General features: G+C 43.4%; 1 protein-coding gene across 5 annotated transcripts in view; it reads right to left on the minus strand.

Moving 5' to 3' along the window:
- The window catches only part of LOC118361156 (partitioning defective 3 homolog), a 592,408-nt gene that overhangs the window by 255,352 nt on the left and 315,731 nt on the right, over positions 1-21,325 (minus strand). For all 5 annotated transcript variants that reach the window (XM_052483308.1, XM_052483311.1, XM_052483309.1 and 2 more), the window contains 2 exons: positions 16,260-16,448; positions 15,641-15,811 (listed from right to left, as the gene is read on the minus strand). In XM_052483308.1, the coding sequence (XP_052339268.1) occupies positions 15,641-15,811; positions 16,260-16,448 (360 nt within the window). The remainder of the gene's footprint in view (positions 1-15,640; positions 15,812-16,259; positions 16,449-21,325) is intronic.

The raw sequence follows: 21,325 nt of genomic DNA on the forward strand, positions 1-21,325 counted from the left end.
AAATCTGTTTTTTGGACCTAACTTGCTTACCACTTTTTCCATGTGGTTTCTTCCTTCACAGACTCCATGGAATGATGACCTCTTCACAAATATGTGGTCAAATTAGACTTTTTGTGTATGGTTCCCTAAAAAAAAGGGAGCCTCAACTTATGCCTTTGGCTCAACTTACCCCACTCTCCCCTACAACCATTCTGTCCTTGTCAACAGGCTGTGTCCCAAATGGTTCCCTTTTCCATATATAGTGTGTTACTGTTGATCAGGACCCATAGGGCTCTGGTCAAAAGTGGTGCACTATGTAGGGAATAGGGTGTCATTCAGAACACAAACAGTGTAAAACTGTACAGGCTATGGTGGGAATGTGCTGTGATGCATTATGGCCCCAGGGAGTAAAATAACATTTCCCACAAACATATGAGAGAAGGAGAGAAGGAGAAAAAAGAGAGGGAGAAAATACTGTAGCATTGTTTGGCAGTCACCTGTGAGGGAACCACGTGCGACTGGTTAGAGAACAGAGCCTGTTCCAAAGACAACAGCCGGGCCCTGTTTCACCAACACACACACACACACACGCATGCGCAAACACACACAGAGTTGATTCTTTATGTCCAGGGAATACAGTACGAGTTGGCCCTCCAACAGATCTGTTACAGATTCATTCCAAGCAGAGAGAGAGAGCGAGAAAGAGAGAGAGAGAGAGAGATACACAGACAGAAGCGAGAGAGTGAAGCGAGAGAGCGAAGCGAGAGAGAGTGAGGCGAGTGAGTGAGAGAGAAGCAAGAGAGAGAGAGAAGCAAGAGAGCACAAAAGAGAGAGGAACCAAGCTCTGAACTGACCCCAGACCTGCAAATATGGATGCATCATGACACAAAACTGACCACGGGCCAAAAGCAACAGAAACCAGATTAGAGGAGATTCTTCAAGAAAACAAATAGAGAAACAAATGTGAGAGGATTGCAGAGGAAGAAAGCCCTGTGCTGTCTATAGGACCAAACCAGTGCCGTTGGGTCAGCTCTGTAGTCTGCTGGGGTAGCACAGCCGTGCCGGGTCTATATAGTGACGCATGGGTCAGGCGGGGGAAGAGACTTATCATGGTCGGTCTGTTTAATATAAATGAAGTTTAATGAAGTTGGGAGCTGAGGACTTTATCTAGCCTCGGCTTCATAAGCGCACAGCAAATGGAATGATTGGCGGCGGCGCGCAAAGGAAAGGGTTAACGCAATTACAATCCTTTTTAATAAAGCCCGGCCCAGGATGAATTGGACTTGAGGAGGTTTCACTGGTACAACAGAGGACGTATTGTATTGGTTTCACTCTCTTGTTTTTCAATCTGGTGAGAGTGCGGTCTGGTAGGCTTATAAAAACACAGTCACAGGCTGAGAAAAGGGCCGACTTCTCAGAGCTAATGAATAACGTACGGACAGGCGTCATAGAGGACTGAGAGACTGAGAATTGATTAAACAGGCTTCATATGTACAGTAGCTAGTCTGGGGGGAGGTGGATGCGAGTGTGTCTGTCTGTCTGTCTGCGTGTGTGTGTGGGTGTGTGTGTGTATACGTGCCTGCATAAAGGAGTCTGTGCACAAGTGTGTTTGTATGTGTATGTGTGAGGGGGAGTTTGTGTGAATGAGTAAACCAGTGTGCTTTTTAGTGGTATTACCAGCAGCTCTCACCATCTCTTAATCTCTCTTAATCTACTCATTTCCAGACTGGATTATCCGGCTGTGAAGGAAGGCTACTGATTCGCCCACAGAGAGCTTCGTCGGGAGTTCACCAAATTCCCACCGGATGACAGACAGAACACACATGCACAGACAGGGAAAAGTTGCCCCTTGTTGACAAGGCAGCGTGTTACTCTAACGTCCTTGCCTGTACATGTATGGTTTTACGGTTAGCCCTTAGCCTGTTCATGTATGGTTTTACGGTTAGCCCTTAGCCTGTTCATGTATGGTTTTACGGTTAGCCCTTAGCCTGTTCATGTATGGTTTTACGGTTAGCCCTTAGCCTGTTCATGTATGGTTTTACGGTTAGCCCTTAGCCTGTACATGTATGGTTTTACGGTTAGCCCTTAGCCTGTTCATGTATGGTTTTACGGTTAGCCCTTAGCCTGTTCATGTATGGTTTTACGGTTAGCCCTTAGCCTGTTCATGTATGGTTTTACGGTTAGCCCTTAGCCTGTTCATGTATGGTTTTACGGTTAGCCCTTAGCCTGTTCATGTATGGTTTTACGGTTAGCCCTTAGCCTGTACATGTATGGTTTTACGGTTAGCCCTTAGCCTGTTCATGTATGGTTTTACGGTTAGCCCTTAGCCTGTTCATGTATGGTTTTACGGTTAGCCCTTAGCCTGTTCATGTATGGTTTTACGGTTAGCCCTTAGCCTGTTCATGTATGGTTTTACGGTTAGCCCTTAGCCTGTTCATGTATGGTTTTACGGTTAGCCCTTAGCCTGTTCATGTATGGTTTTACGGTTAGCCCTTAGCCTGTTCATGTATGGTTTTACGGTTAGCCCTTAGCCTGTTCATGTATGGTTTTACGGTTAGCCCTTAGCCTGTTCATGTGGCCATCATCCAGTCAACTTTACCCATTGATGCTGTTCGTAATTACAGTCTTTAAACTGCAGCATCCTGCCCACCTTTGGACCAACCAACCAACACACCTACCAACCTAAGTCTCCAGTGGCTACGTCCGTCTCATTAGCTTCCCCTCATCCCTTCATCTGCCTCAAGCCTTATCCTCCCAGGTGTTCCCTCTCTCCATTTCTACCTCTGCTGCATTCAATAGCACTGCCCGTGTTTCCAGGAGATTGCCATCCCCCCTGTCTGTATTGATTGTAAACATTGTACTGTATGTGACTATAGCTGGGTACAAGTTGTCAGAGAGCGAGTTTAAGGGAAATAAACATTGTTCAGGTGGTATGAAAAGTTGTATACATGTCTTAAAAATAAAATACAAATGTGTGTGTGTGTGTGTGTGTGTTCAAAGTGATCATGGTAAAGAATTAATAGAATAACCCCTTTTGAGTTCATACGGAACAGAGTTGAACTGAAATGAGCTGAACTGAGAGCTAATATAACACGTTACCCAAACAGTCCACCATTGCACTCAGCTACACCACTAAACCACCTGATTCAATAAATTATTCTCTGAATTGGACCAATTGAGTTTCCGTCGCTGGTCCTAAATGAGTTAGTCTGCTGGTACCAGCTGCAGTTGAATGGCCCTGCAGGAGGTGCAGAGTTGTGTTTCTGTAGTTCCACTATCTACTTTCCCACATTTACCCAGTTCATAATAAAGAGTCATCTCCCATCATGCAACACTCCCTCCCTTCTCTTCCTGTTATCCTCCAACATGAATCATTCTGATCTACTATGACATCACGCTAAGTGGTTGTCATGATCCCCATGTCATCATCTAATGGGGCCTCAATCCTTCCCCATAACATTACATTACAGCGTTAAGGGAGAGGTCAGACGCAAATCTAACTCTCTCTTTTCTTTCCTATTCTTTCTCTACCTCCATCTCTCTATATCCCCCCCCCTCTTTTCTTTGGGGAACACATCTAAATGCATTAGTGTCGTAAGACTGTGTCCCCATCCCCATCCGCAGCGGATGGACGGTCAGCTCAATGCTAATAAAACCATAGTTTACTGTGCCAGGCAGATTCAGGCTGATTGATCTCTCTCTGAAGCCATATTGATCAAGCCTGCTCTCCTCTTGTCTACAGGGCCGCGGTTCTTCTGTTAGCCAAGCCACCTCCTTCAAAATGTCAACTCACATCAACGATCTTGTGCTGAATCCCATCTGGACATGTCTGGACAGTCATTGGTATGCAGAAAGGGGCAGTTCATGTCCTGTTACGTAAAGGGCCCTTTTCCATTAGCTCCCCTCTTCAATGTAAGCTCAAATGTATTCTGTTCAGTATCTGTAATACACAGCAACATGGTGGAAGGAACAGGGCTTCTTCAGCAGGTATCCTGTCCTCTATTTCTTCATGTATGACATGAAGCCACATGATAGGAGCAGAGTAGCTAGGTCTCCCATTCTACCCTGATGTGGTGGGGCTGCATTCAAAATGGCATCCTATTCCCTTTATAGTGCACTGTATGTAGAATAGGGTGCTGTTTGGGACGCACACTTGCTGTACTGTAGCTCATCTATAATGCAGAGGGCATCTGAATCCTCCCATTATCAGATGATGGCCCAGTGCTTCCCAGTGGACCTGACTGGTCTTGACCAGTAAGTGAAGCTCCTCATAGCCTTCAAAAGGTAGAGAGGCCAAAGCTTTGTCCAATGCTTTGTACACAGACTCATTTGGTGTACAATCCTAACTGATTTAATGTTCAATGGGGCACACGTTAACAAAAAAATGATCTTAGTTAAGTTCAGCTAACGCTTCCTTGATTCTCTCCCTTTCAAAATACATATTTAAAAAAAAATAAAAAAAATTGTGCTTACTCAACATGACTCAGCTTACAGAGGGTGTGGGGTATAGCCTAGCGATTACCCACAATGCGTCACTCAGGTCGTTTGAATAGAATAGGCCAGTGTAGCAGTTTCTTCCCCCAAATGATATTTACATAATTGAGAGAAAGAGTAGTGTTTCCGAAAGGCTTTCATGTGGTCAAGAGAAGGAAATGTTTTACATATATTTTTTATGTTCTGCCTCCAGGGACACTGGACTCTGCTGAGACACGCAGAAACTAAAGAAAGTGAAAGTTGGAAATAGAAATATCTTCATTTCAATAAATGAAATGAAACAATTGGGGAGAGAGGGTAGAGTAGCATCCTAAGGCTGTATGTTCCACTTCATGAATTTACATAAGCAGCACGTCCCATTCTGTGGGCATGCCTATTTTAAATACTGCAGTTTAAAAATAGTACAATATGGATGGTACAGTAAGTAAAACGTAGCACAGAGCAGAACAGGTGAGATGTAGAGAACATATTGTTAACATAATATGAAGGCTGCCTTAACTCTAAAAGTGTGCTGGTCAGGGCAGGTCCTGGCCGTTCTGCCGCCATAGGCGAGGCCAAAAAATGGCTGTCCCTACAAGAATAGTCCCAAGTAAGCAAAATTACATTGAAAATATGTCAAAAATACATATTTTTCCAGATATTTAAGCTTAGGTTCAATTTAGGTTCTGAATGAAAGGTGAAAAGTCGTATTTTCTAGGCGTTGAAATAATGTTAATATTCAGTTCTGAAAGAAAGTTGAAAATAGGTACAGTTGAAGTTGGAAGTTTACAGACACTTAGGTTGGCGTCATTCAAACTCATTTTTCAACCAGTCCACAAATTTCTTGTCAACAAACTATAGCTTTGGCAAGTCGGTTAGGACATCTACTTTGTGGATGACACAAGTAATTTTTCCAACAATTGTTTACAGACAGATTATTTCACTTATAATTCACTGTATCACAATTCCAGTGGGTCAGAAGTTTAACACTAAGTTGACTGTGCCTTTAAACAGCTTGGGAAATTCCAGAAATGTATGTCATGGCTTTAGAAGCTTCTGATAGGCTATTTGACATAAATATGTCAATGTATGTATGTATTTCAAGGCCCACTGTCACGGCCGTCAAAAGAAGTGGACCAAAGTGCAGCGTGGTGAGCGTACATATTCCTTTTATTTTAGAAAATGCCGGCAACAAAACAACAAACGAAGAAAACAACCGTGAAGCTTACAGGGCTAAGTGCCACTAACTAAGATAACTACCCACACTGAAAGGAGGGAAAAAGGGCTACCTAAGTATGATTCCCAATCAGAGACAGAGATAGACAGCTGTCCTTGACTGAGAACCATACCTGGCCAACACATAGAAATAAAGAAACATAGAAAACAAAACATAGAATGCCCACCCCAGAAAAAAATCAAGGCTGGTCCAGACAGGACCAAAAAAAGATGTCCAAAAGGAGTCAGCGTCAGTCCGTGCTTACTGCCTACAGCAGGGATGGGCAACTCTCGTCCTCAGGGGCCGAAGCGGTGTCACACTTTTCCCCCTTTCCTAGTCAACACAGCCGATGAAACTAATTGCTTTCTAAACTCAACATCACGATTCGTTGATTATTGGTGTCAGGTGTGTTAGCTGGGGCTGGGGGAAAAGCGTGACACCAATCAGTCCCCAGAGGACTGGAGTTGCCTACCCCTGGCCTACAGTGTCAGCTGAAATGTCATTTTAGGAATGCCCATCTAGGCCTAGAGTTTGTAAAACACCAATAAAAAAGATGGGCGGTACGGACCGTACAAAGATGTCCAAAAGACGTTGCCGTCGGTCCGTGCTTACTGCTTATGAATGTCCATCCATGCGGTAGGCCCAGCTGTTTGTAAAAACAGGCCGTTGAGTTGGCTTTATTAGTCCTGATTCCTGTGACTAATCAATTTGGGCTATTTAAGCTCTGAATATCAGCTACCTAACTTCATCAGGAGGAGGAATCCGGAGCCTATTTGCAATGTGTTTACATAGCGGGAAATGCAGCAGAATGTTATCTTTCCACTATGATCAGCTCGTCAAAAAATGTATGGATAAAAAGTTGAAACCACTGATCATGACAATTTAGCCCACGGGATGATTGTCCATTTGACTTTGACCTGTCCTGTTTAAAGAAGATGTTGTAGGTCAACATGTCAGCGCATTTGTCTGTTTGATTGGGTGCCACTTTAGGTGAGGCTATCTGATCAGAGAAACCTGCAAGATGTAAAAAGTCTCATTACATTTGATCTTCAGGCTGTAGGCCACAGAGAAGGCCACATACTCTTTCCACCAGATGCTATATCTTCTATATGATTTATGTTAGATCATTATTTGGACAGAAGCACCCCGGAGAGGTGTTATGTGTTGTTGTTGGAGGTGTGTCTTGGTCAGTTGAGCTCAGAAAAGGCCGCCATCGTCAATCTGCCGCCATAGGTGGCCGCATAATCCTGCCTAATGAGCGGGCCGGCTGTGGAGCTGGTTGCTTTCGGCAGACTTTTGTCAGGTTTGGCTTGTAAAGCACCTTGATGAGGCTGGCTTGGTAAGCTGTTATGACCACTGTAGTGATTTAGTGTCGCACAAAACAACGACAAAAGAAAGCTGACCAGGAAGGGGAAGGCAGAGTGTTGCAGGTCGCCAGCTCACCGACACATCAGTGAGTGCACACACACGGATGCACGCATGGATGCACACACATTCGCTGTGGTACACTCCACATCAGCTACGAAAAGTTTGGCACCGCGAAGAACTGGAAAGCATTTTCTAAAATAAATGAGTCTGTTTATAGTTCTGGAAGGCAAAACATATCTAAATAGGAATCAGACCTTTCTCGACTCAAAATCAGCAGGCAACAAACCCAAAATAAAAAGAACGCTCATGCACACGTACACACACACACAATACCCTACCGCCCCTCACAAATGTGTTGGTGCTGGTGCCAATCCCAGACTTCAGTCAGCAGCTCTGATTTCCCGCCAATTTACGCTGGAGGCAATGGAAAATGACTCTCACAAGCCTCTCCGTCACATGGACTGAATACTTTCAGACAAGTTTTAACTTGAGGTGAACAACAACAACAAGCGTTTCTCAGAGACACGTTGACGTCAGCTCTGACTGTCGCTTTCTGGGGAAGATTATGATAAATGGATAACCATGATAATATGAGGATATACATTCATTCATATGAGCAGAGCCAAACGCATGAGGGCTTTGCAAAAAAAAAGAATGCTTTGATGACACAGAAAAGCCCGCCCACACACAGGCACGCACGCACACGCACACAGGCACGCACGCACACAGGCACGCACGCACGCACACACACACACACACACACACACACACACACACACACACACACACACACACACACACACACACACACACACACACACACACACACACACACACACACACACAGAGACTGCAGTGGCTCTGTTGTCTTGGTGTGTAAATGAAACAAAATGAAACAGAAAGCTCATCCATGTGAAATAAAAACTTTTCACAACTTTATTATATTGAACATTGACTTCCATTTGTGACTTGGAATAAAGGTCATGCAAAGCTCAATTAATTCAATCTGTTTTTATTTGCTGACGTGCCGACACACATCGTTATAAAATGGCATAATTAATACCAAGGGAACATGAATAGGATGAGTACATTTTACAGTCCTGATAAAAATTAATTGAATTGACTTTCCAAGAATGTAATTGCGTTGAACACGTGACAATATATTAATAGAAGGAAATTACAAAGTCAGCATCCCAAATGGCACCCTATTCCCTATGTAGTGCAGTTATTTGGACCAGGGCTCAGAGCTGTGGTCGAAAAGTAGTGCACTACATAGGGAATAGGGTGGCATTTGGGATGCTGCCATAGTCTCTGAAGCATTGATTAAATTATAATGCGTCAAACATAAATTCCCAATGACCAATCACATTACTTTAATACTGTATATGGGTCAGAAGTACACTCCCTCAACTATGTGCCAGTCCTAGTTATCAGTCGGAACTATGCAATGACTGAAGTGACTGTTCTAGAACAAGTTCTATTTCGTAATCCAATCAAATGTCACATGCGCCAAATACAAAGAGTGCAGACTCTACCGTGAAATCCTTACTTACGAGCTGAGCCCTTTCCCAACAATGCGGTTAAAAAGTAAGAAAATTAGCAAATAAATAAAAAATAAAATAGTAACACGATAAAATAACAATAACAAGGCGATATACAGGCTATACTGTATACAAGGAGTACCGGTCCCGAGTCAGTGTACTGGGGGGACGAGGTAGTTGGGGTGATTGATTGAGGTAATATGTACATGTAGGTTTAATTAGGTGATTGATTGAGGTAATATGTACATGTAGGTTTAATTAGGTGATTGATTGAGGTAATATGTACATGTAGGTTTGATTAGGTGATTGATTGAGGTAATATGTACATGTAGGTTTGATTAGGTGATTGATTGAGGTAATATGTACATGTAGGTTTGATTAGGTGATTGATTGAGGTAATATGTACATGTAGGTTTAATTAGGTGATTGATTGAGGTAATATGTACATGTAGGTTTAATTAGGTGATTGATTGAGGTAATATGTACATGTAGGTTTGATTAGGTGATTGATTGAGGTAATATGTACATGTAGGTTTGATTAGGTGATTGATTGAGGTAATATGTACATGTAGGTTTGATTAGGTGATTGATTGAGGTAATATGTACATGTAGGTTTGATTAGGTGATTGATTGAGGTAATATGTACATGTAGGTTTGATTAGGTGATTGATTGAGGTAATATGTACATGTAGGTTTAATTAGGTGATTGATTGAGGTAATATGTACATGTAGGTTTGATTAGGTGATTGATTGAGGTAATATGTACATGTAGGTTTGATTAGGTGATTGATTGAGGTAATATGTACATGTAGGTTTGATTAGGTGATTGATTGAGGTAATATGTACATGTAGGTTTGATTAGGTGATTGATTGAGGTAATATGTACATGTAGGTTTAATTAGGTGATTGATTGAAGTACTATGTTCATGTAGGTTTAATTAGGTGATTGATTGAAGTACTATGTTCATGTAGGTTTAATTAGGTGATTGATTGAGGTAATATGTACATGTAGGTTTAATTAGGTGATTGATTGAGGTAATATGTACATGTAGGTTTAATTAGGTGATTGATTGAAGTACTATGTTCATGTAGGTTTGATTAGGTGATTGATTGAGGTAATATGTACATGTAGGTAGGGGGGTGAAAAGCAGAAAGTCCAGGGAGTCATTTGATTAACTGTTCAGCAATCTTATGGCTTTGGGGTAGAAGCTGTTCAGGAGCTTTTTGGTCCCAGACTTGGGACTCCGGTAACACTTGCCGTGCATAAGACTGTGACTTGGGTGGCTGGAGTCTGACATTTTTTAGGGCCTTCCTGTGACACTGCCTGGTATAGAGGTCCTGGATGACAGAGAGCTTGGTCCCAGTGATGTCCTGGGCTGTACGCACTAACCTCTAGCGCCTTGCGGTCGGATGCTGAGTAGTTGCCATACCAAGCGGGGATGCAGCCAGTGAAGATGCTCTTGATGGTGCAGATGTAGAACTTTTTGAAGAGGTTACAATGTGAGGGGCACTTGGTAATGATGATAAATAGTACCAGTCAAAAGTTTGGAGACACCTACTCAATCAAGGGTTTTTCTTGATTTTTTACTGTTTTCTACATTGTAGAATATAATAGTGAAGACATCAAAACTATGAAATAACTCGTACGGAATCATGTTGAAACCAAAAAAGTGTTAAACAAATCAAAATATATTTTATATTTGAGATTCTTCAAAGTAGCCACCCTTTGCCTTGATGACAGCTTTGCTCACTCTTGGCATTCTCTCAGTCTTGAAGGAGTTCCCACATATGCTGAGCACTTTTTGGCTGATTTTCCTTCACTCTGCGATCAAACTCTCCCCAAACTATCTCAATTGGGTTGTAATTGGGTGATTGTGGAGACCAGGTCATCTTATGTAGCACTCCATCACTCTCCTTCTTGGTCAAATAGCCCTTACACAGCCTGGAGGTAGGTTGGGTCATTGTCCTGTTGAAAAACAAATGATAATCTGACTAAGCACAAACCAGATTGGATGGCGTATCACTGCAGAATACTGTTGTATTCATGCTGGTTAAGTGTGCCAAGAATTCTAAATAAATCACAGACAGTGTCACCACCAAAAATCTCAAATTTGGACTCAGACCAAAATACAGATTTCCACTGGTCTAATGTCCATTGATTGTGTTTCTTCACATTTCTTCAAGTCTCTGCAGCAATTCGACCATGAAGGCCTGATTCACGCAGTCTCCTCTGAAAAGTTGATGTTGAGATGTGTCTGTTACTTGAACTCTGAAGCATTTATTTGGGCTGCAATTTCTGAGGCTGGTTACTCTAATTAACTTGTCCTCTGCAGCAGAGGTAACTCTGGGTCTTCCTTTCCTGTAGTGGTCCTCATGAGATCCAGTTTCATCATAGCGCTTGATGGTTTTTGCGATTCCACTTGAAGAAACTTTCAATTTTCTTGACATTTTCCGGATTGACTGACCTTCATGTCTTAAAGTCATGATGAACTGTCGTTTCTCTTGCTTACTTGAGCTATTCTTGCCATAATATGGACTTGGTCTTTTACCAAATAGGGCATCTTCTGTATACCACCCCTACCATGTCACAACACAACTGATTGGCTCAAACGCATTCAGAAGGAAAGAAATTCTGATAATTAACTTTTAACAATGCACACCTGTTAATTGAAATGAATTCCAGGTGACTACCTCATGAAGCTGGTTGAGATAATGCCTATAATGTGCAAAGTTGTCATCAAGGCAAAGGGTGGCTACTTTGAAGAATCTAAAACAAATATATATATTTGTTTAACACTTTTTTGGTTACCACATGGTTGTGTGTTATTTAATCTTTCATAGTTATTCTTCAATGTAGAAAATAGCAAAAATAAAGAAAACCATGGAATGAGTAGGTGTGTCCAAACTTTTGATTGGTACTGTACTTATCTACCTCTATCACTCCAGTATCCCTGCACATCGTAAATATGGTACTGGAACTGACTGACCATTTATATAGTTCTCATTTTTTATGTTGTATTTCTTGTGTGTTTTTGTTCTACCTTGTGTTATGTTTAGTACTACATTGATATTGATTACTGCATTGTTTGGTTTCGATCTTCCAAGAAAGGTATTACACTGTGCACGTGACATTAAAACTTGAAACTTGACTGGCTGGACTGATAGGAGCGACCTTGGATCTTGGAGGGCCCAGGAGGGACAAGTGTCCTTGGCCAGGGAAAGTGAGTGGGAGAAGGGTTAGGGGGGTGAGGGGGAATGTGTGTGTGTGTGTGTGTGTGTGTGTGTGTGTGTGTGTGTGTGTGTGTGTGTGTGTGTGTGTGTGTGTGTGTGTGTGTGTGTGTGTGTGTGTGTGTGTGTGTGTGTGTGTGTGTGTGTGTGTGTGTGTGTGTGTGTGTGTGCGTGCGTGCGTGCGTGCGTGCGTGGGGGGACAGACGAAGGGCAGATGAGGGAAGAGTGTCCCAGCAGGAAGTCTGCTCAAGGACCACAGGACAGAGGCACCAATCATCCTCACACCAACACTAATCAAAGCTGATCTCGAATCAGAGGCTGCAGGGGATTGGAACACACACACAAAACAAACACGCACACACACTTCAACGACGAGTACTTCACCGCTGAATAAAACCAGCTCATCTCCATAATCAGCCCATTCCCATATCAATTCATCTCCCCATAGATACCAACATAATATATTTGCTTCAACACTTCAAAGCCAATGAAATGTATTCTGAAAGATAAATTCGTTTTTTAAGATGTTATGAGAGCAGCTCGACTGCTGGTTAATAGAGAAACATAAATAGATTCAGGGTTGAGTGACGGGACTTGATCTTTTTTGATATTTCCGAAAGCCAGCAGCACCTATCAAAACCATATCTGGGCTAGGGCATTCCACAGGTTGAATTGCTTTCGATCCTCTCAACTTCTGCTTCAGCCTGATAACAACTCCTCACTTTAATTCACTTTCTTTCTCAAAGTCCAACCTTCCTATCTGCACATTGTGGTGGGCTGTGTCTGCCTCTGTCTGCCAATCATCCACCAATGAAGTGGCTCTCGCCATATCATAGCGCCCCACATTGTTAAGTCAACCATATGCAATGGGTCCGAAAGCAGAGAAGAGTTAGATTATCAAAATTGGATCTTTGCTGTGAAGATTTGCATGGTGGCAGTAGAGCTCCTGAAGGTGTCTCTGGCTATCTCAAAGAACCAAACCAAGGAAAGGAGGGCGATAGACAGAGATAAGAAAAGAAGGGCGATAGACAGAGAAAAGAAAAGGAGGGTGATGGACAGAGATAAGAAAATGAGGGCGATAGACAGAGGTAAGAAAAGGAGGGCGATAGACAGAGATAAGAAAAGGAGGGCGATAGACAGAGATAAGAAAAGGAGGGCGATAGACAGAGATAAGAAAAGGAGGGCGATAGACAAGAAAAGGAGGGCGATAGACAAGAAAAGGAGGGCGATAGACAAGAAAAGGAGGGCGATAGACAAGAAAAGGAGGGCGATAGACAAGAAAAGGAGGGCGATAGACAAGAAAAGGAGGGCGATAGACAAGAAAAGGAGGGCGATAGACAAGAAAAGGAGGGCAATAGATAGAGATAAGAAAAGGAGGGTGAAAGACAGAGATAAGAAAAGGAGGGCGATAGACAGAGGTAAGAAAAGGAGGGCGATAGACAGAGATAAGAAAAGGAGGGTGATAGACAGAGATAAGAAAAGGAGGGCGATAGACAGAGGTAAGAAAAGGAGGGCGATAGACAGAGGTAAGAAAAGGAGGGCGATAGACAGAGGTAAGAAAAGGAGGGCGATAGACAGAAGAAAAGGAGGGCGATAGACAAGAAAATGAGGGTGATAGACAGAGGTAAGAAAAGGAGGGCGATAGACAGAGATAAGAAAAGGAGGGCGATAGACAGAGGTAAGAAAAGGAGGGCGATAGACAAGAAAAGGAGGGCGATAGACAAGAAAAGGAGGGCGATAGACATAGATAAGAAAAGGAGGGTGATAGACAGAGGTAAGAAAAGGAGGGCAATAGGCAAGAAAAGGAGGGCGATAGACAAGAAAATGAGGGTGATAGACAGAGGTAAGAAAAGGAGGGCGATAGACAGAGATAAGAGAAGGAGGGCGATAGACAGAGATAAGAAAAGGAGGGCGATAGGCAAGAAAAGGAGGGCGATAGACAGAGATAAGAAAAGGAGGGCGATAGACAGAGGTAAGAAAAGGAGGCTGATAGACAGAGGTAAGAAAAGGAGGGCGATAGACAGAAGAAAAGGAGGGTGATAGACAGAGGTAAGAAAAGGAGGGCGATAGACAAGAAAAGGAGGGCGATATACAGAGAGAAGAAAAGGAGGGCGATAGACAGAGATAAGAAAAGGAGGGCGATAGACAGAGATAAGAAAAGGAGGGCGATAGACAAGAAAAGGAGGGCGATAGACAAGAAAAGGAGGGCGATAGACATAGATAAGAAAAGGAGGGTGATAGACAGAGGTAAGAAAAGGAGGGCAATAGGCAAGAAAAGGAGGGCGATAGACAAGAAAATGAGGGTGATAGACAGAGGTAAGAAAAGGAGGGCGATAGACAGAGATAAGAGAAGGAGGGCGATAGACAGAGATAAGAAAAGGAGGGTGATAGACAAGAAAAGGAGGGCGATATACAGAGATAAGAAAAGGAGGGCGATGGACAGCAGAAAAGGAGGACGATAGACAGAAGAAAAGGAGGGCGATAGACATAGATAAGAAAAGGAGGGCGATAGACAGAGATAAGAAAAGGAGGGCGATAGACAGACAGAAGAAAAGGAGGGCGATAGACAAGAAAAGGAGGGCGATAGACAGAGATAAGAAAAGGAGGGCGATAGACAGAGAAGAAAAGGAGGGCGATAGACAGAGATAAGAAAAGGAGGGCGATAGACAGAGGTAAGAAAAGGAGGGCGATAGAGATAAGAAAAGGAGGGCGATAGACAGAGATAAGAAAAGGAGGGCGATAGACAGAGGTAAGAAAAGGAGGGCGATAGAGATAAGAAAAGGAGGGCGATAGACAGAGATAAGAAAAGGAGGGCGATAGACATAGATAAGAAAAGGAGGGCGATAGACAGAGATAAGAAAAGGAGGGCGATAGACAGAGTTTAAAAAAGGAGGGTGATAGACAGAAGAAAAGGAGGACGATAGACAGAGATAAAAAAAGGAGGGTGATAGACAGAAGAAAAGGAGGACGATAGACAGAAGAAAAGGAGGGCGATAGACAGAAGAAAAGGAGGACGATAGACAAGAAAAGGAGGTCGATACACAGAGATAGGTGGTGAGGTAAAAGTCAATCATAAAGCCATTGTTTATCATTCAAGGCCCTTGTTTATCATTTACATTTACATTTAAGTCATTTAGCAGACGCTCTTATCCAGAGCGACTTACAAATCATTCAAAGCAGACAAGTGGTCCATCCATCAATCACTCTCTCATCCCTCTCTCGTTCTCACACACTCCACTGGTCTGTCTGACGAGTCAAGCAGCACAAGCAGTAAAGGAGCGGGGGAAAGAGATCAACTCTTTCATTCCCAATACCCCTAATATCAACCTATAGCTCAGCTAAGGCCAAACAATTAAAACATCCTCTCTTCATGATAAAGACAATTAGTTCTCTAGCATTTCATTCATACACACGAGGGTTGAGGTCCATTTAATTTCAATTCCAGTCAATTCTGAGAGAATTTTTTATTTTCCTATTTTACCTTTATTTAACTAGGCAAGTCAGTTAAGAACACATTCTTATTTTCAATGATGGCCTAGGAACAGTGGGTTAACTGCCTGTTCAGGGGCAGAACGACAGATTTGTACCTTGTCAGCTCGGGGATTAGAACTTGCAACCTTTCGGTTACTAGTCCAATGCTCTAACCACTAGGCTACCCTGCCGCACCCAAATTCAATTTTAATTTCTGTGTACTTCCTGAATTGCCTGGAATTGAAATGGAATTGACTCCAAGCTTAACACACACACACACGCACGCACGCACGCACGCACGCACGCACACACACACACACCCACAGGGAATGACCTTAGAGTCTCACAATGGTGCATTCATTACCTCGTTGCTCTTGGAAACCCTCCTGGCAACGATGAGTTGGATCATCCCTCGTTTGTTGCCCTCCGTCGACATGGACAGGCGAAGCATTTCCATGGCATCCTGGTTGGGCGTCCCTAGCAACGACTCGCCATTGACGGCAATCAGCTGGTCGTTGACTCTCAGTCGGCCATCCTGATCAACCACACAAAAGAGAAGGGTGTGATCTGATGGTATATATATCATTTACATATATATATGTGTGTGTGTAAATTGACCTGTTTTACAACGCATAACGATAAGGACATGTAATCTTGACAATTTCTTTAAGTGAATCAGAGTAATGAACTAACTATTGGAGACTAGATAATATAGGACAATACATAACAGAAGTCGAATACAGTCATTATTCATTCTTACTGCACCACATTTTCTTTGAGGAGCGCAGACATTGGTAGCCTAGTGGTCACTGGTTCGAATCCCAGTGAAAAATCTGCTGGTGTGCCCTGGAGCAAGGCACTTAACCCTAATTGCTCATTGAAAGTTGCTCTGGATAAGAGTGTCTGCTAAATAACTCATTTATTAGGGTTTATTTATCATGTATATGTATCAACCATAGAACACAAGGATATGTGATCCTCACCTTGCAGGCGGCCCCTCCGTTGATGATGGACTTGACAAAGATGCCCAGGTCGGCGTGGTTCTCCTTGGAGCGGTTTCCCTTGACGCTGACCCCGAGACCTGCCGACCCCGAGTCACTCAGAGGGATCTCAAAGGTCAGGAACTCCCTGGTACCATCTGGGGTCAACACCAGGTCCTCTTCTTCTGACTTCTATAAGGAGAGGGGTGAGGGTGGTGGATAGGTAGAGAAGAAGCAATATGGAGAGAGAGAGAGAGAGAGAGAGAGAGAGAGAGAGAGAGAGAGAGAGAGAGAGAGAGAGAGAGAGAGAGAGAGAGAGAGAGAGAGAGAGAGATGAGAAGAAAAAAAGAGGGCGAGATGAGTGTGTGTCGTATCTTATTGTGGCTGTCATTGTCATTTTTCCTTACTGTCTAGGAGACGGCCGCTAATTCGCTGTCACATTCATAAGCTCTCTCTGTGTGAGAACCAGGATCAAAGCTACTTTGAAAACACCAGGTATCAATTGTACGCTCCAACAACAGCGTTTTCCCTTTGACGTCCACACCGTGCATCTTTAGAAGATGATCTCTCGTCAGGCGTTTGAGGTCCAACCTATACATTATGTGATCTGATGTTCTGTGGGATATTTTGTTAAGAGTTCATTTTCAAAGAAAGGAGAGGTTGAAATGTGCGTTTAGTCTCAGTGTGTTCACACTGCTTTGGGGGTGAAACCTGTTTAAAACCCACTGAGACTGGAAGACGTTCGACCAAAACGGGTGTCAAAACTCAATTTATTCTCCCTTCCCTACGAATGTTTATGGAAGGATAATTTTAAAAGGACAGGCGTAAAAATCAAAGGCTTTTGCTAACTAAGGTCATTACAAATGGCTATTTCTTTTCTTCCTTTCTTTCAGACAGATAAGTGAACGGGAGTGAAGGGGAACGAGAGGTCGGAGGGAAAACACCTGCGACATCAAAAAAGACAGTAATGATATTTCTCTGTGCATGACAGAATATGGTTCGTTGTGACGGACAGGAAGAGAGCTTGTCTTGAATATGAAAACGATTTCACCTAATATCAGGACCGCTCATGCATACTAACCACTAGCGTGTGCAGAGGAATCTGCAGCCACTGGTATCGCTCAGAAGATGAAAAAAGCTTTTCATTTAAAACCAATAAAAGTTTGGCGAAAGATAAAACAAAGAGGCATGGAGTACTGCTATGACATTTCTTTGTTCAATACTGTGAAAACATTTGAGGGGTGTTTTTGAACGAATGATGAAAAGTGTGATCTGTGAGGGATATGCAGCCTTCATCATGTGCTGTCGTGTGTGAGTGTGTGTGTGTGCCTTGCAAATATAGCCATGGCTGGTCTATTATGGGAAATAATGCAAAACAACAGGAGCAATCAACCCTGGGACCCATGTTCCAAGACCCCTATAACACTACTGATGAAAGTATTGCTCTGCACACACACACACACACACACACACACACACACACACACACACACACACACACACACACACACACACACACACACACACACACACACACACACACACACACACACACACACACACACACACACACACACACACACACACACACACACACACACGCACAGAAAAGCCAGGTGTCTGCCCTTCACAGCTGCTGAGTGAGAGAAAAGCAGGTTTTCAGCAGCTGAGTTATTAGGATGCAGTGGTGCATTCAGGTGCATGAAGCTTTTTTCAACACCTAGCGTGGCCTGACACCGTATTCCCCAGTCATCCTGTGCGTGCGTGCGTGCGTGCGTGTGTGTGCGCGCGTGTGTGTGCGCGTGCGCACATGTTTGTGTGTGTGTGTGTGTGTAAGAGAGCCCCTATTCCCCAATAATCCTGTGCACGTGCGTGCGTGCGTGTGTAAGAGAGCCCCTATTCCCCAATAATCCTGTGCGCGTGTGTGTAAGAGTGCCCCTATTCCCCAGTCATTCCTCAGCTGTGCCCCCCTAACCCTTCTGGACCATGAACTGGATGACTGGACCCAAAGTAAATACAGGCCCCTGAATCCTTCTAATCACAGTGCATTTCAACACACAACCCTTCCATTACACACCACCACTGAAGGACCATGTCAGGAAATCACTATTCATAGCCTACAGCAAGGTGATAGGGAGTCAGGTCAGGTAGAGAGAGAGAAGTGTCCTTCCTCACTACCAGCAGAAAGTAGTTATATGTCCTCGACTACTTTACTCTACCGCATGTGACAGTATAATTAAGCAATAAGGCAAGAGGGGGTGAGGTATATGGCCAATATACGACAGATAAGGCATGTTCTTATGCACAACGCAACACGGAGTGCCTGGATACAGCCCTTGGCCGTGGTATACAGTATATCACAAAAGTGAGTACACCCTTCAAATTTGTGTAAATAAATAATAATTTAGCATTAACACGGGAGTGATAGATGTGCAGATGATGATGTGCAAGTAGAGATACTGGGGTGCAAAATACCAAAAGAAATAACAATATGTGGATGAGGTAGTTGGGTGGGCTATTTACAGATGGCTATGAACAGGTGCAGTGATCGGTAAACTGATCTGACAGCTGATGCTTATGGTTAGTGAGGGAGATATAGGTCTCCAGCTTCAGTGATTTTTGCAATTAATTCCAGTCATTGGCAGCAGAGAACTGGAAGGAAAGGCGGCCAAACGAGGAGTCGGCTTTGGGGATGACCCGTGAAATATATCTGCTGCAGCGCGTGCTACTGGTGGGTGTTACTATGGTGACCAGTGAGCTGAGATAAGGCGGGGCTTTACCTAGCAAAGACTTATAGATGACCTGGAGCCAGTGAGTTTGGCGACGGATATGTAGCGAGTGCCAGCCAACGAGAGCATACAGGTCGCAGTGGTGGGTAATATATGGGGCTTTGGTGACAAAACGGAGGGCACGTGATAGACTACATCCAATTTGCTGAGTAGAGTGCTGGAGGCTATTTTGTAAATGACGTCACCAAAGTCAAGTATCGGTAGGATAGTCAGTTTTATGAGGGTATGTTTGGCAGCATGAGTGAAGGAGGCTTTATTGTGAAATAGGGAAGCAGATTCTAGATTTAATTTTAGATTGGTAATGTGAGTCTGGAAGGAGAGTTTACAGTCTTACCAGACACCTAGGCATTTGTAGTTGTCCACATATTCTAAGTCAGAACCGTCCAGAATAGTGATGCTAGTCGGGCAGGCGGGTGCAGGCAGCAATCGGTTGAAGAGCATGCATTTAGTTTCACTATCATTTAAGAGCAGTTGGAGGCTACAGAAGGAGTGTTGTATGGCACTGAAGCGCGTTTGGAGGTTTGTTAACATAGTGTCCCAAGAAGGGTCAGTTGTATACAGAATGGTGTCGTCTGTGTAGAGGTGGATCAGAGAAACACCAGCAGCAAGAGCGACATCATTGATATATACAGAGAAAGAGTCGGCCCGAGAATTGAACCCTGTGGCACCCCCATAGAGACTGCCAGAGGTCCGGACATATACTCTACCACAAACCCCCGAGGTACCTTATTGCTATTATAAAATGTATACCAACACAATTAGAGCAGTAAAAATACATGTTTTGTCATACCCGTAGTATACGGTCTGATATACCACGACTGTCAGCCGATCAGCATTCAGGGCTCAAACCCCCCAGCTCATAATGGTTCAGTATAACATGATCTCATAGGCCTTGTTCAAAGTCATACAGAATGCAGCCAAGGCTTTAGTTTGATTCAAACAAACAGTAACCCAGCCATTAACCTTTAGTTTAGAGTTTTCTATCATCTGTCATCACGGGGCCAATCTGAATCAGCTGTGCTCTGACAAGCCCCGAGACTTTAACTCAACTCTTTATGCTTTATGTGTCCTTGTTGACAACGTGACCATGGCAACAATAAATAAAAAATACTATGCTTTCAAAAACACTCAGAACTAGTTGGATAAATTGGCAACATTCGTCAAACTACGTCTTTATTATTAATGAAGAGTTTTTTATTTAAAAAAATGCTAAATTACTGTTATGTCCCCAGAGAGGCTTTTAGCTCAGCTGTTTAATATATTAGATGCCATAAATTAAAGCGGTCATAATTGGCTGGAGGACCACTTTTTGTGTCCTCTGCAAAATGACAATGCAATGATCATCCTCGCTCGCACACAATCTGTATTCCGGGAAGGGAAGGCTGAGTAAGTGAATGAGAAAGAGAGAAGCATTGTAACATTTACATCAGCTAGGAACAAGCGCTGGCAGACAACTGAGTTTTTCAAGCCGGCTGACAGCAGCTCCACCCTGATGTGAGTGAAGGGAACACAGCTCAACAAAAAGTGTTCTAATCCATCAAAAGAGATCTCTGGATGTTCCTGAATAAAACACAGGGTAACTGCACTGGTGTAAGAGCAGTTGAATAAGTCAACATAACGCTTGAATAGGTCCCAAGGTGTCAGGTTAGTTCAAAGCTAAGCTGTGAAGTCAATACAGCATCTCTTGTGCTGTATCACCGATTACTATTACACCAATAGGGAACACTAACATACGGCGCAGGTATTCTATGTCATTTGTATTTCAGTAGAGTCCACTGCTTCTCAGCACTAGTAGTCAAGTCGCTACGCTGGGTCCTTGTGCACCAGTCTAGTCCAAGACACAGCCATTCCTTCACACAGGAAGAACAACACGCCTGGCTGCCATCCATTCCTCTATAAACGATTGACCCAGCCGCAGCCCATTATGTGCTGTGGGTCCTTTATTAATAATGAATAGTCAGCATGGGTGGCGTGCATTCATTAAGTCCCATTGTCCTAGAGGAGAGGGTAAATGATATCGTCTGAGGAGAGAAAGAGGAGGGAACATAGGAGGGATCAGAGTGGAAACAGAGCAGTCCACCGTACCTGAGCCCCCTGCACACAAAGTGTGTGTGTGGGGGGGTTGTCTTTCTTCTACCTTGCTGTTTGTCACTTGCTAACAGGGTGTGTTGTGGGGGTTTTTAGTCCCCACAAATGCTATTTCTATGGGGTTTATGGTTAAGGTTAGAATGTGTGCGTGTGTGTTTGGTGAGAGAAAGAGCGCAGAAAAGGAGAGCGAAA

The sequence above is a fragment of the Oncorhynchus keta genome, chromosome 28 (genome assembly GCF_023373465.1).
Source record: "Oncorhynchus keta strain PuntledgeMale-10-30-2019 chromosome 28, Oket_V2, whole genome shotgun sequence".
Classification (NCBI taxonomy): Eukaryota; Metazoa; Chordata; class Actinopteri; order Salmoniformes; family Salmonidae; genus Oncorhynchus; species Oncorhynchus keta.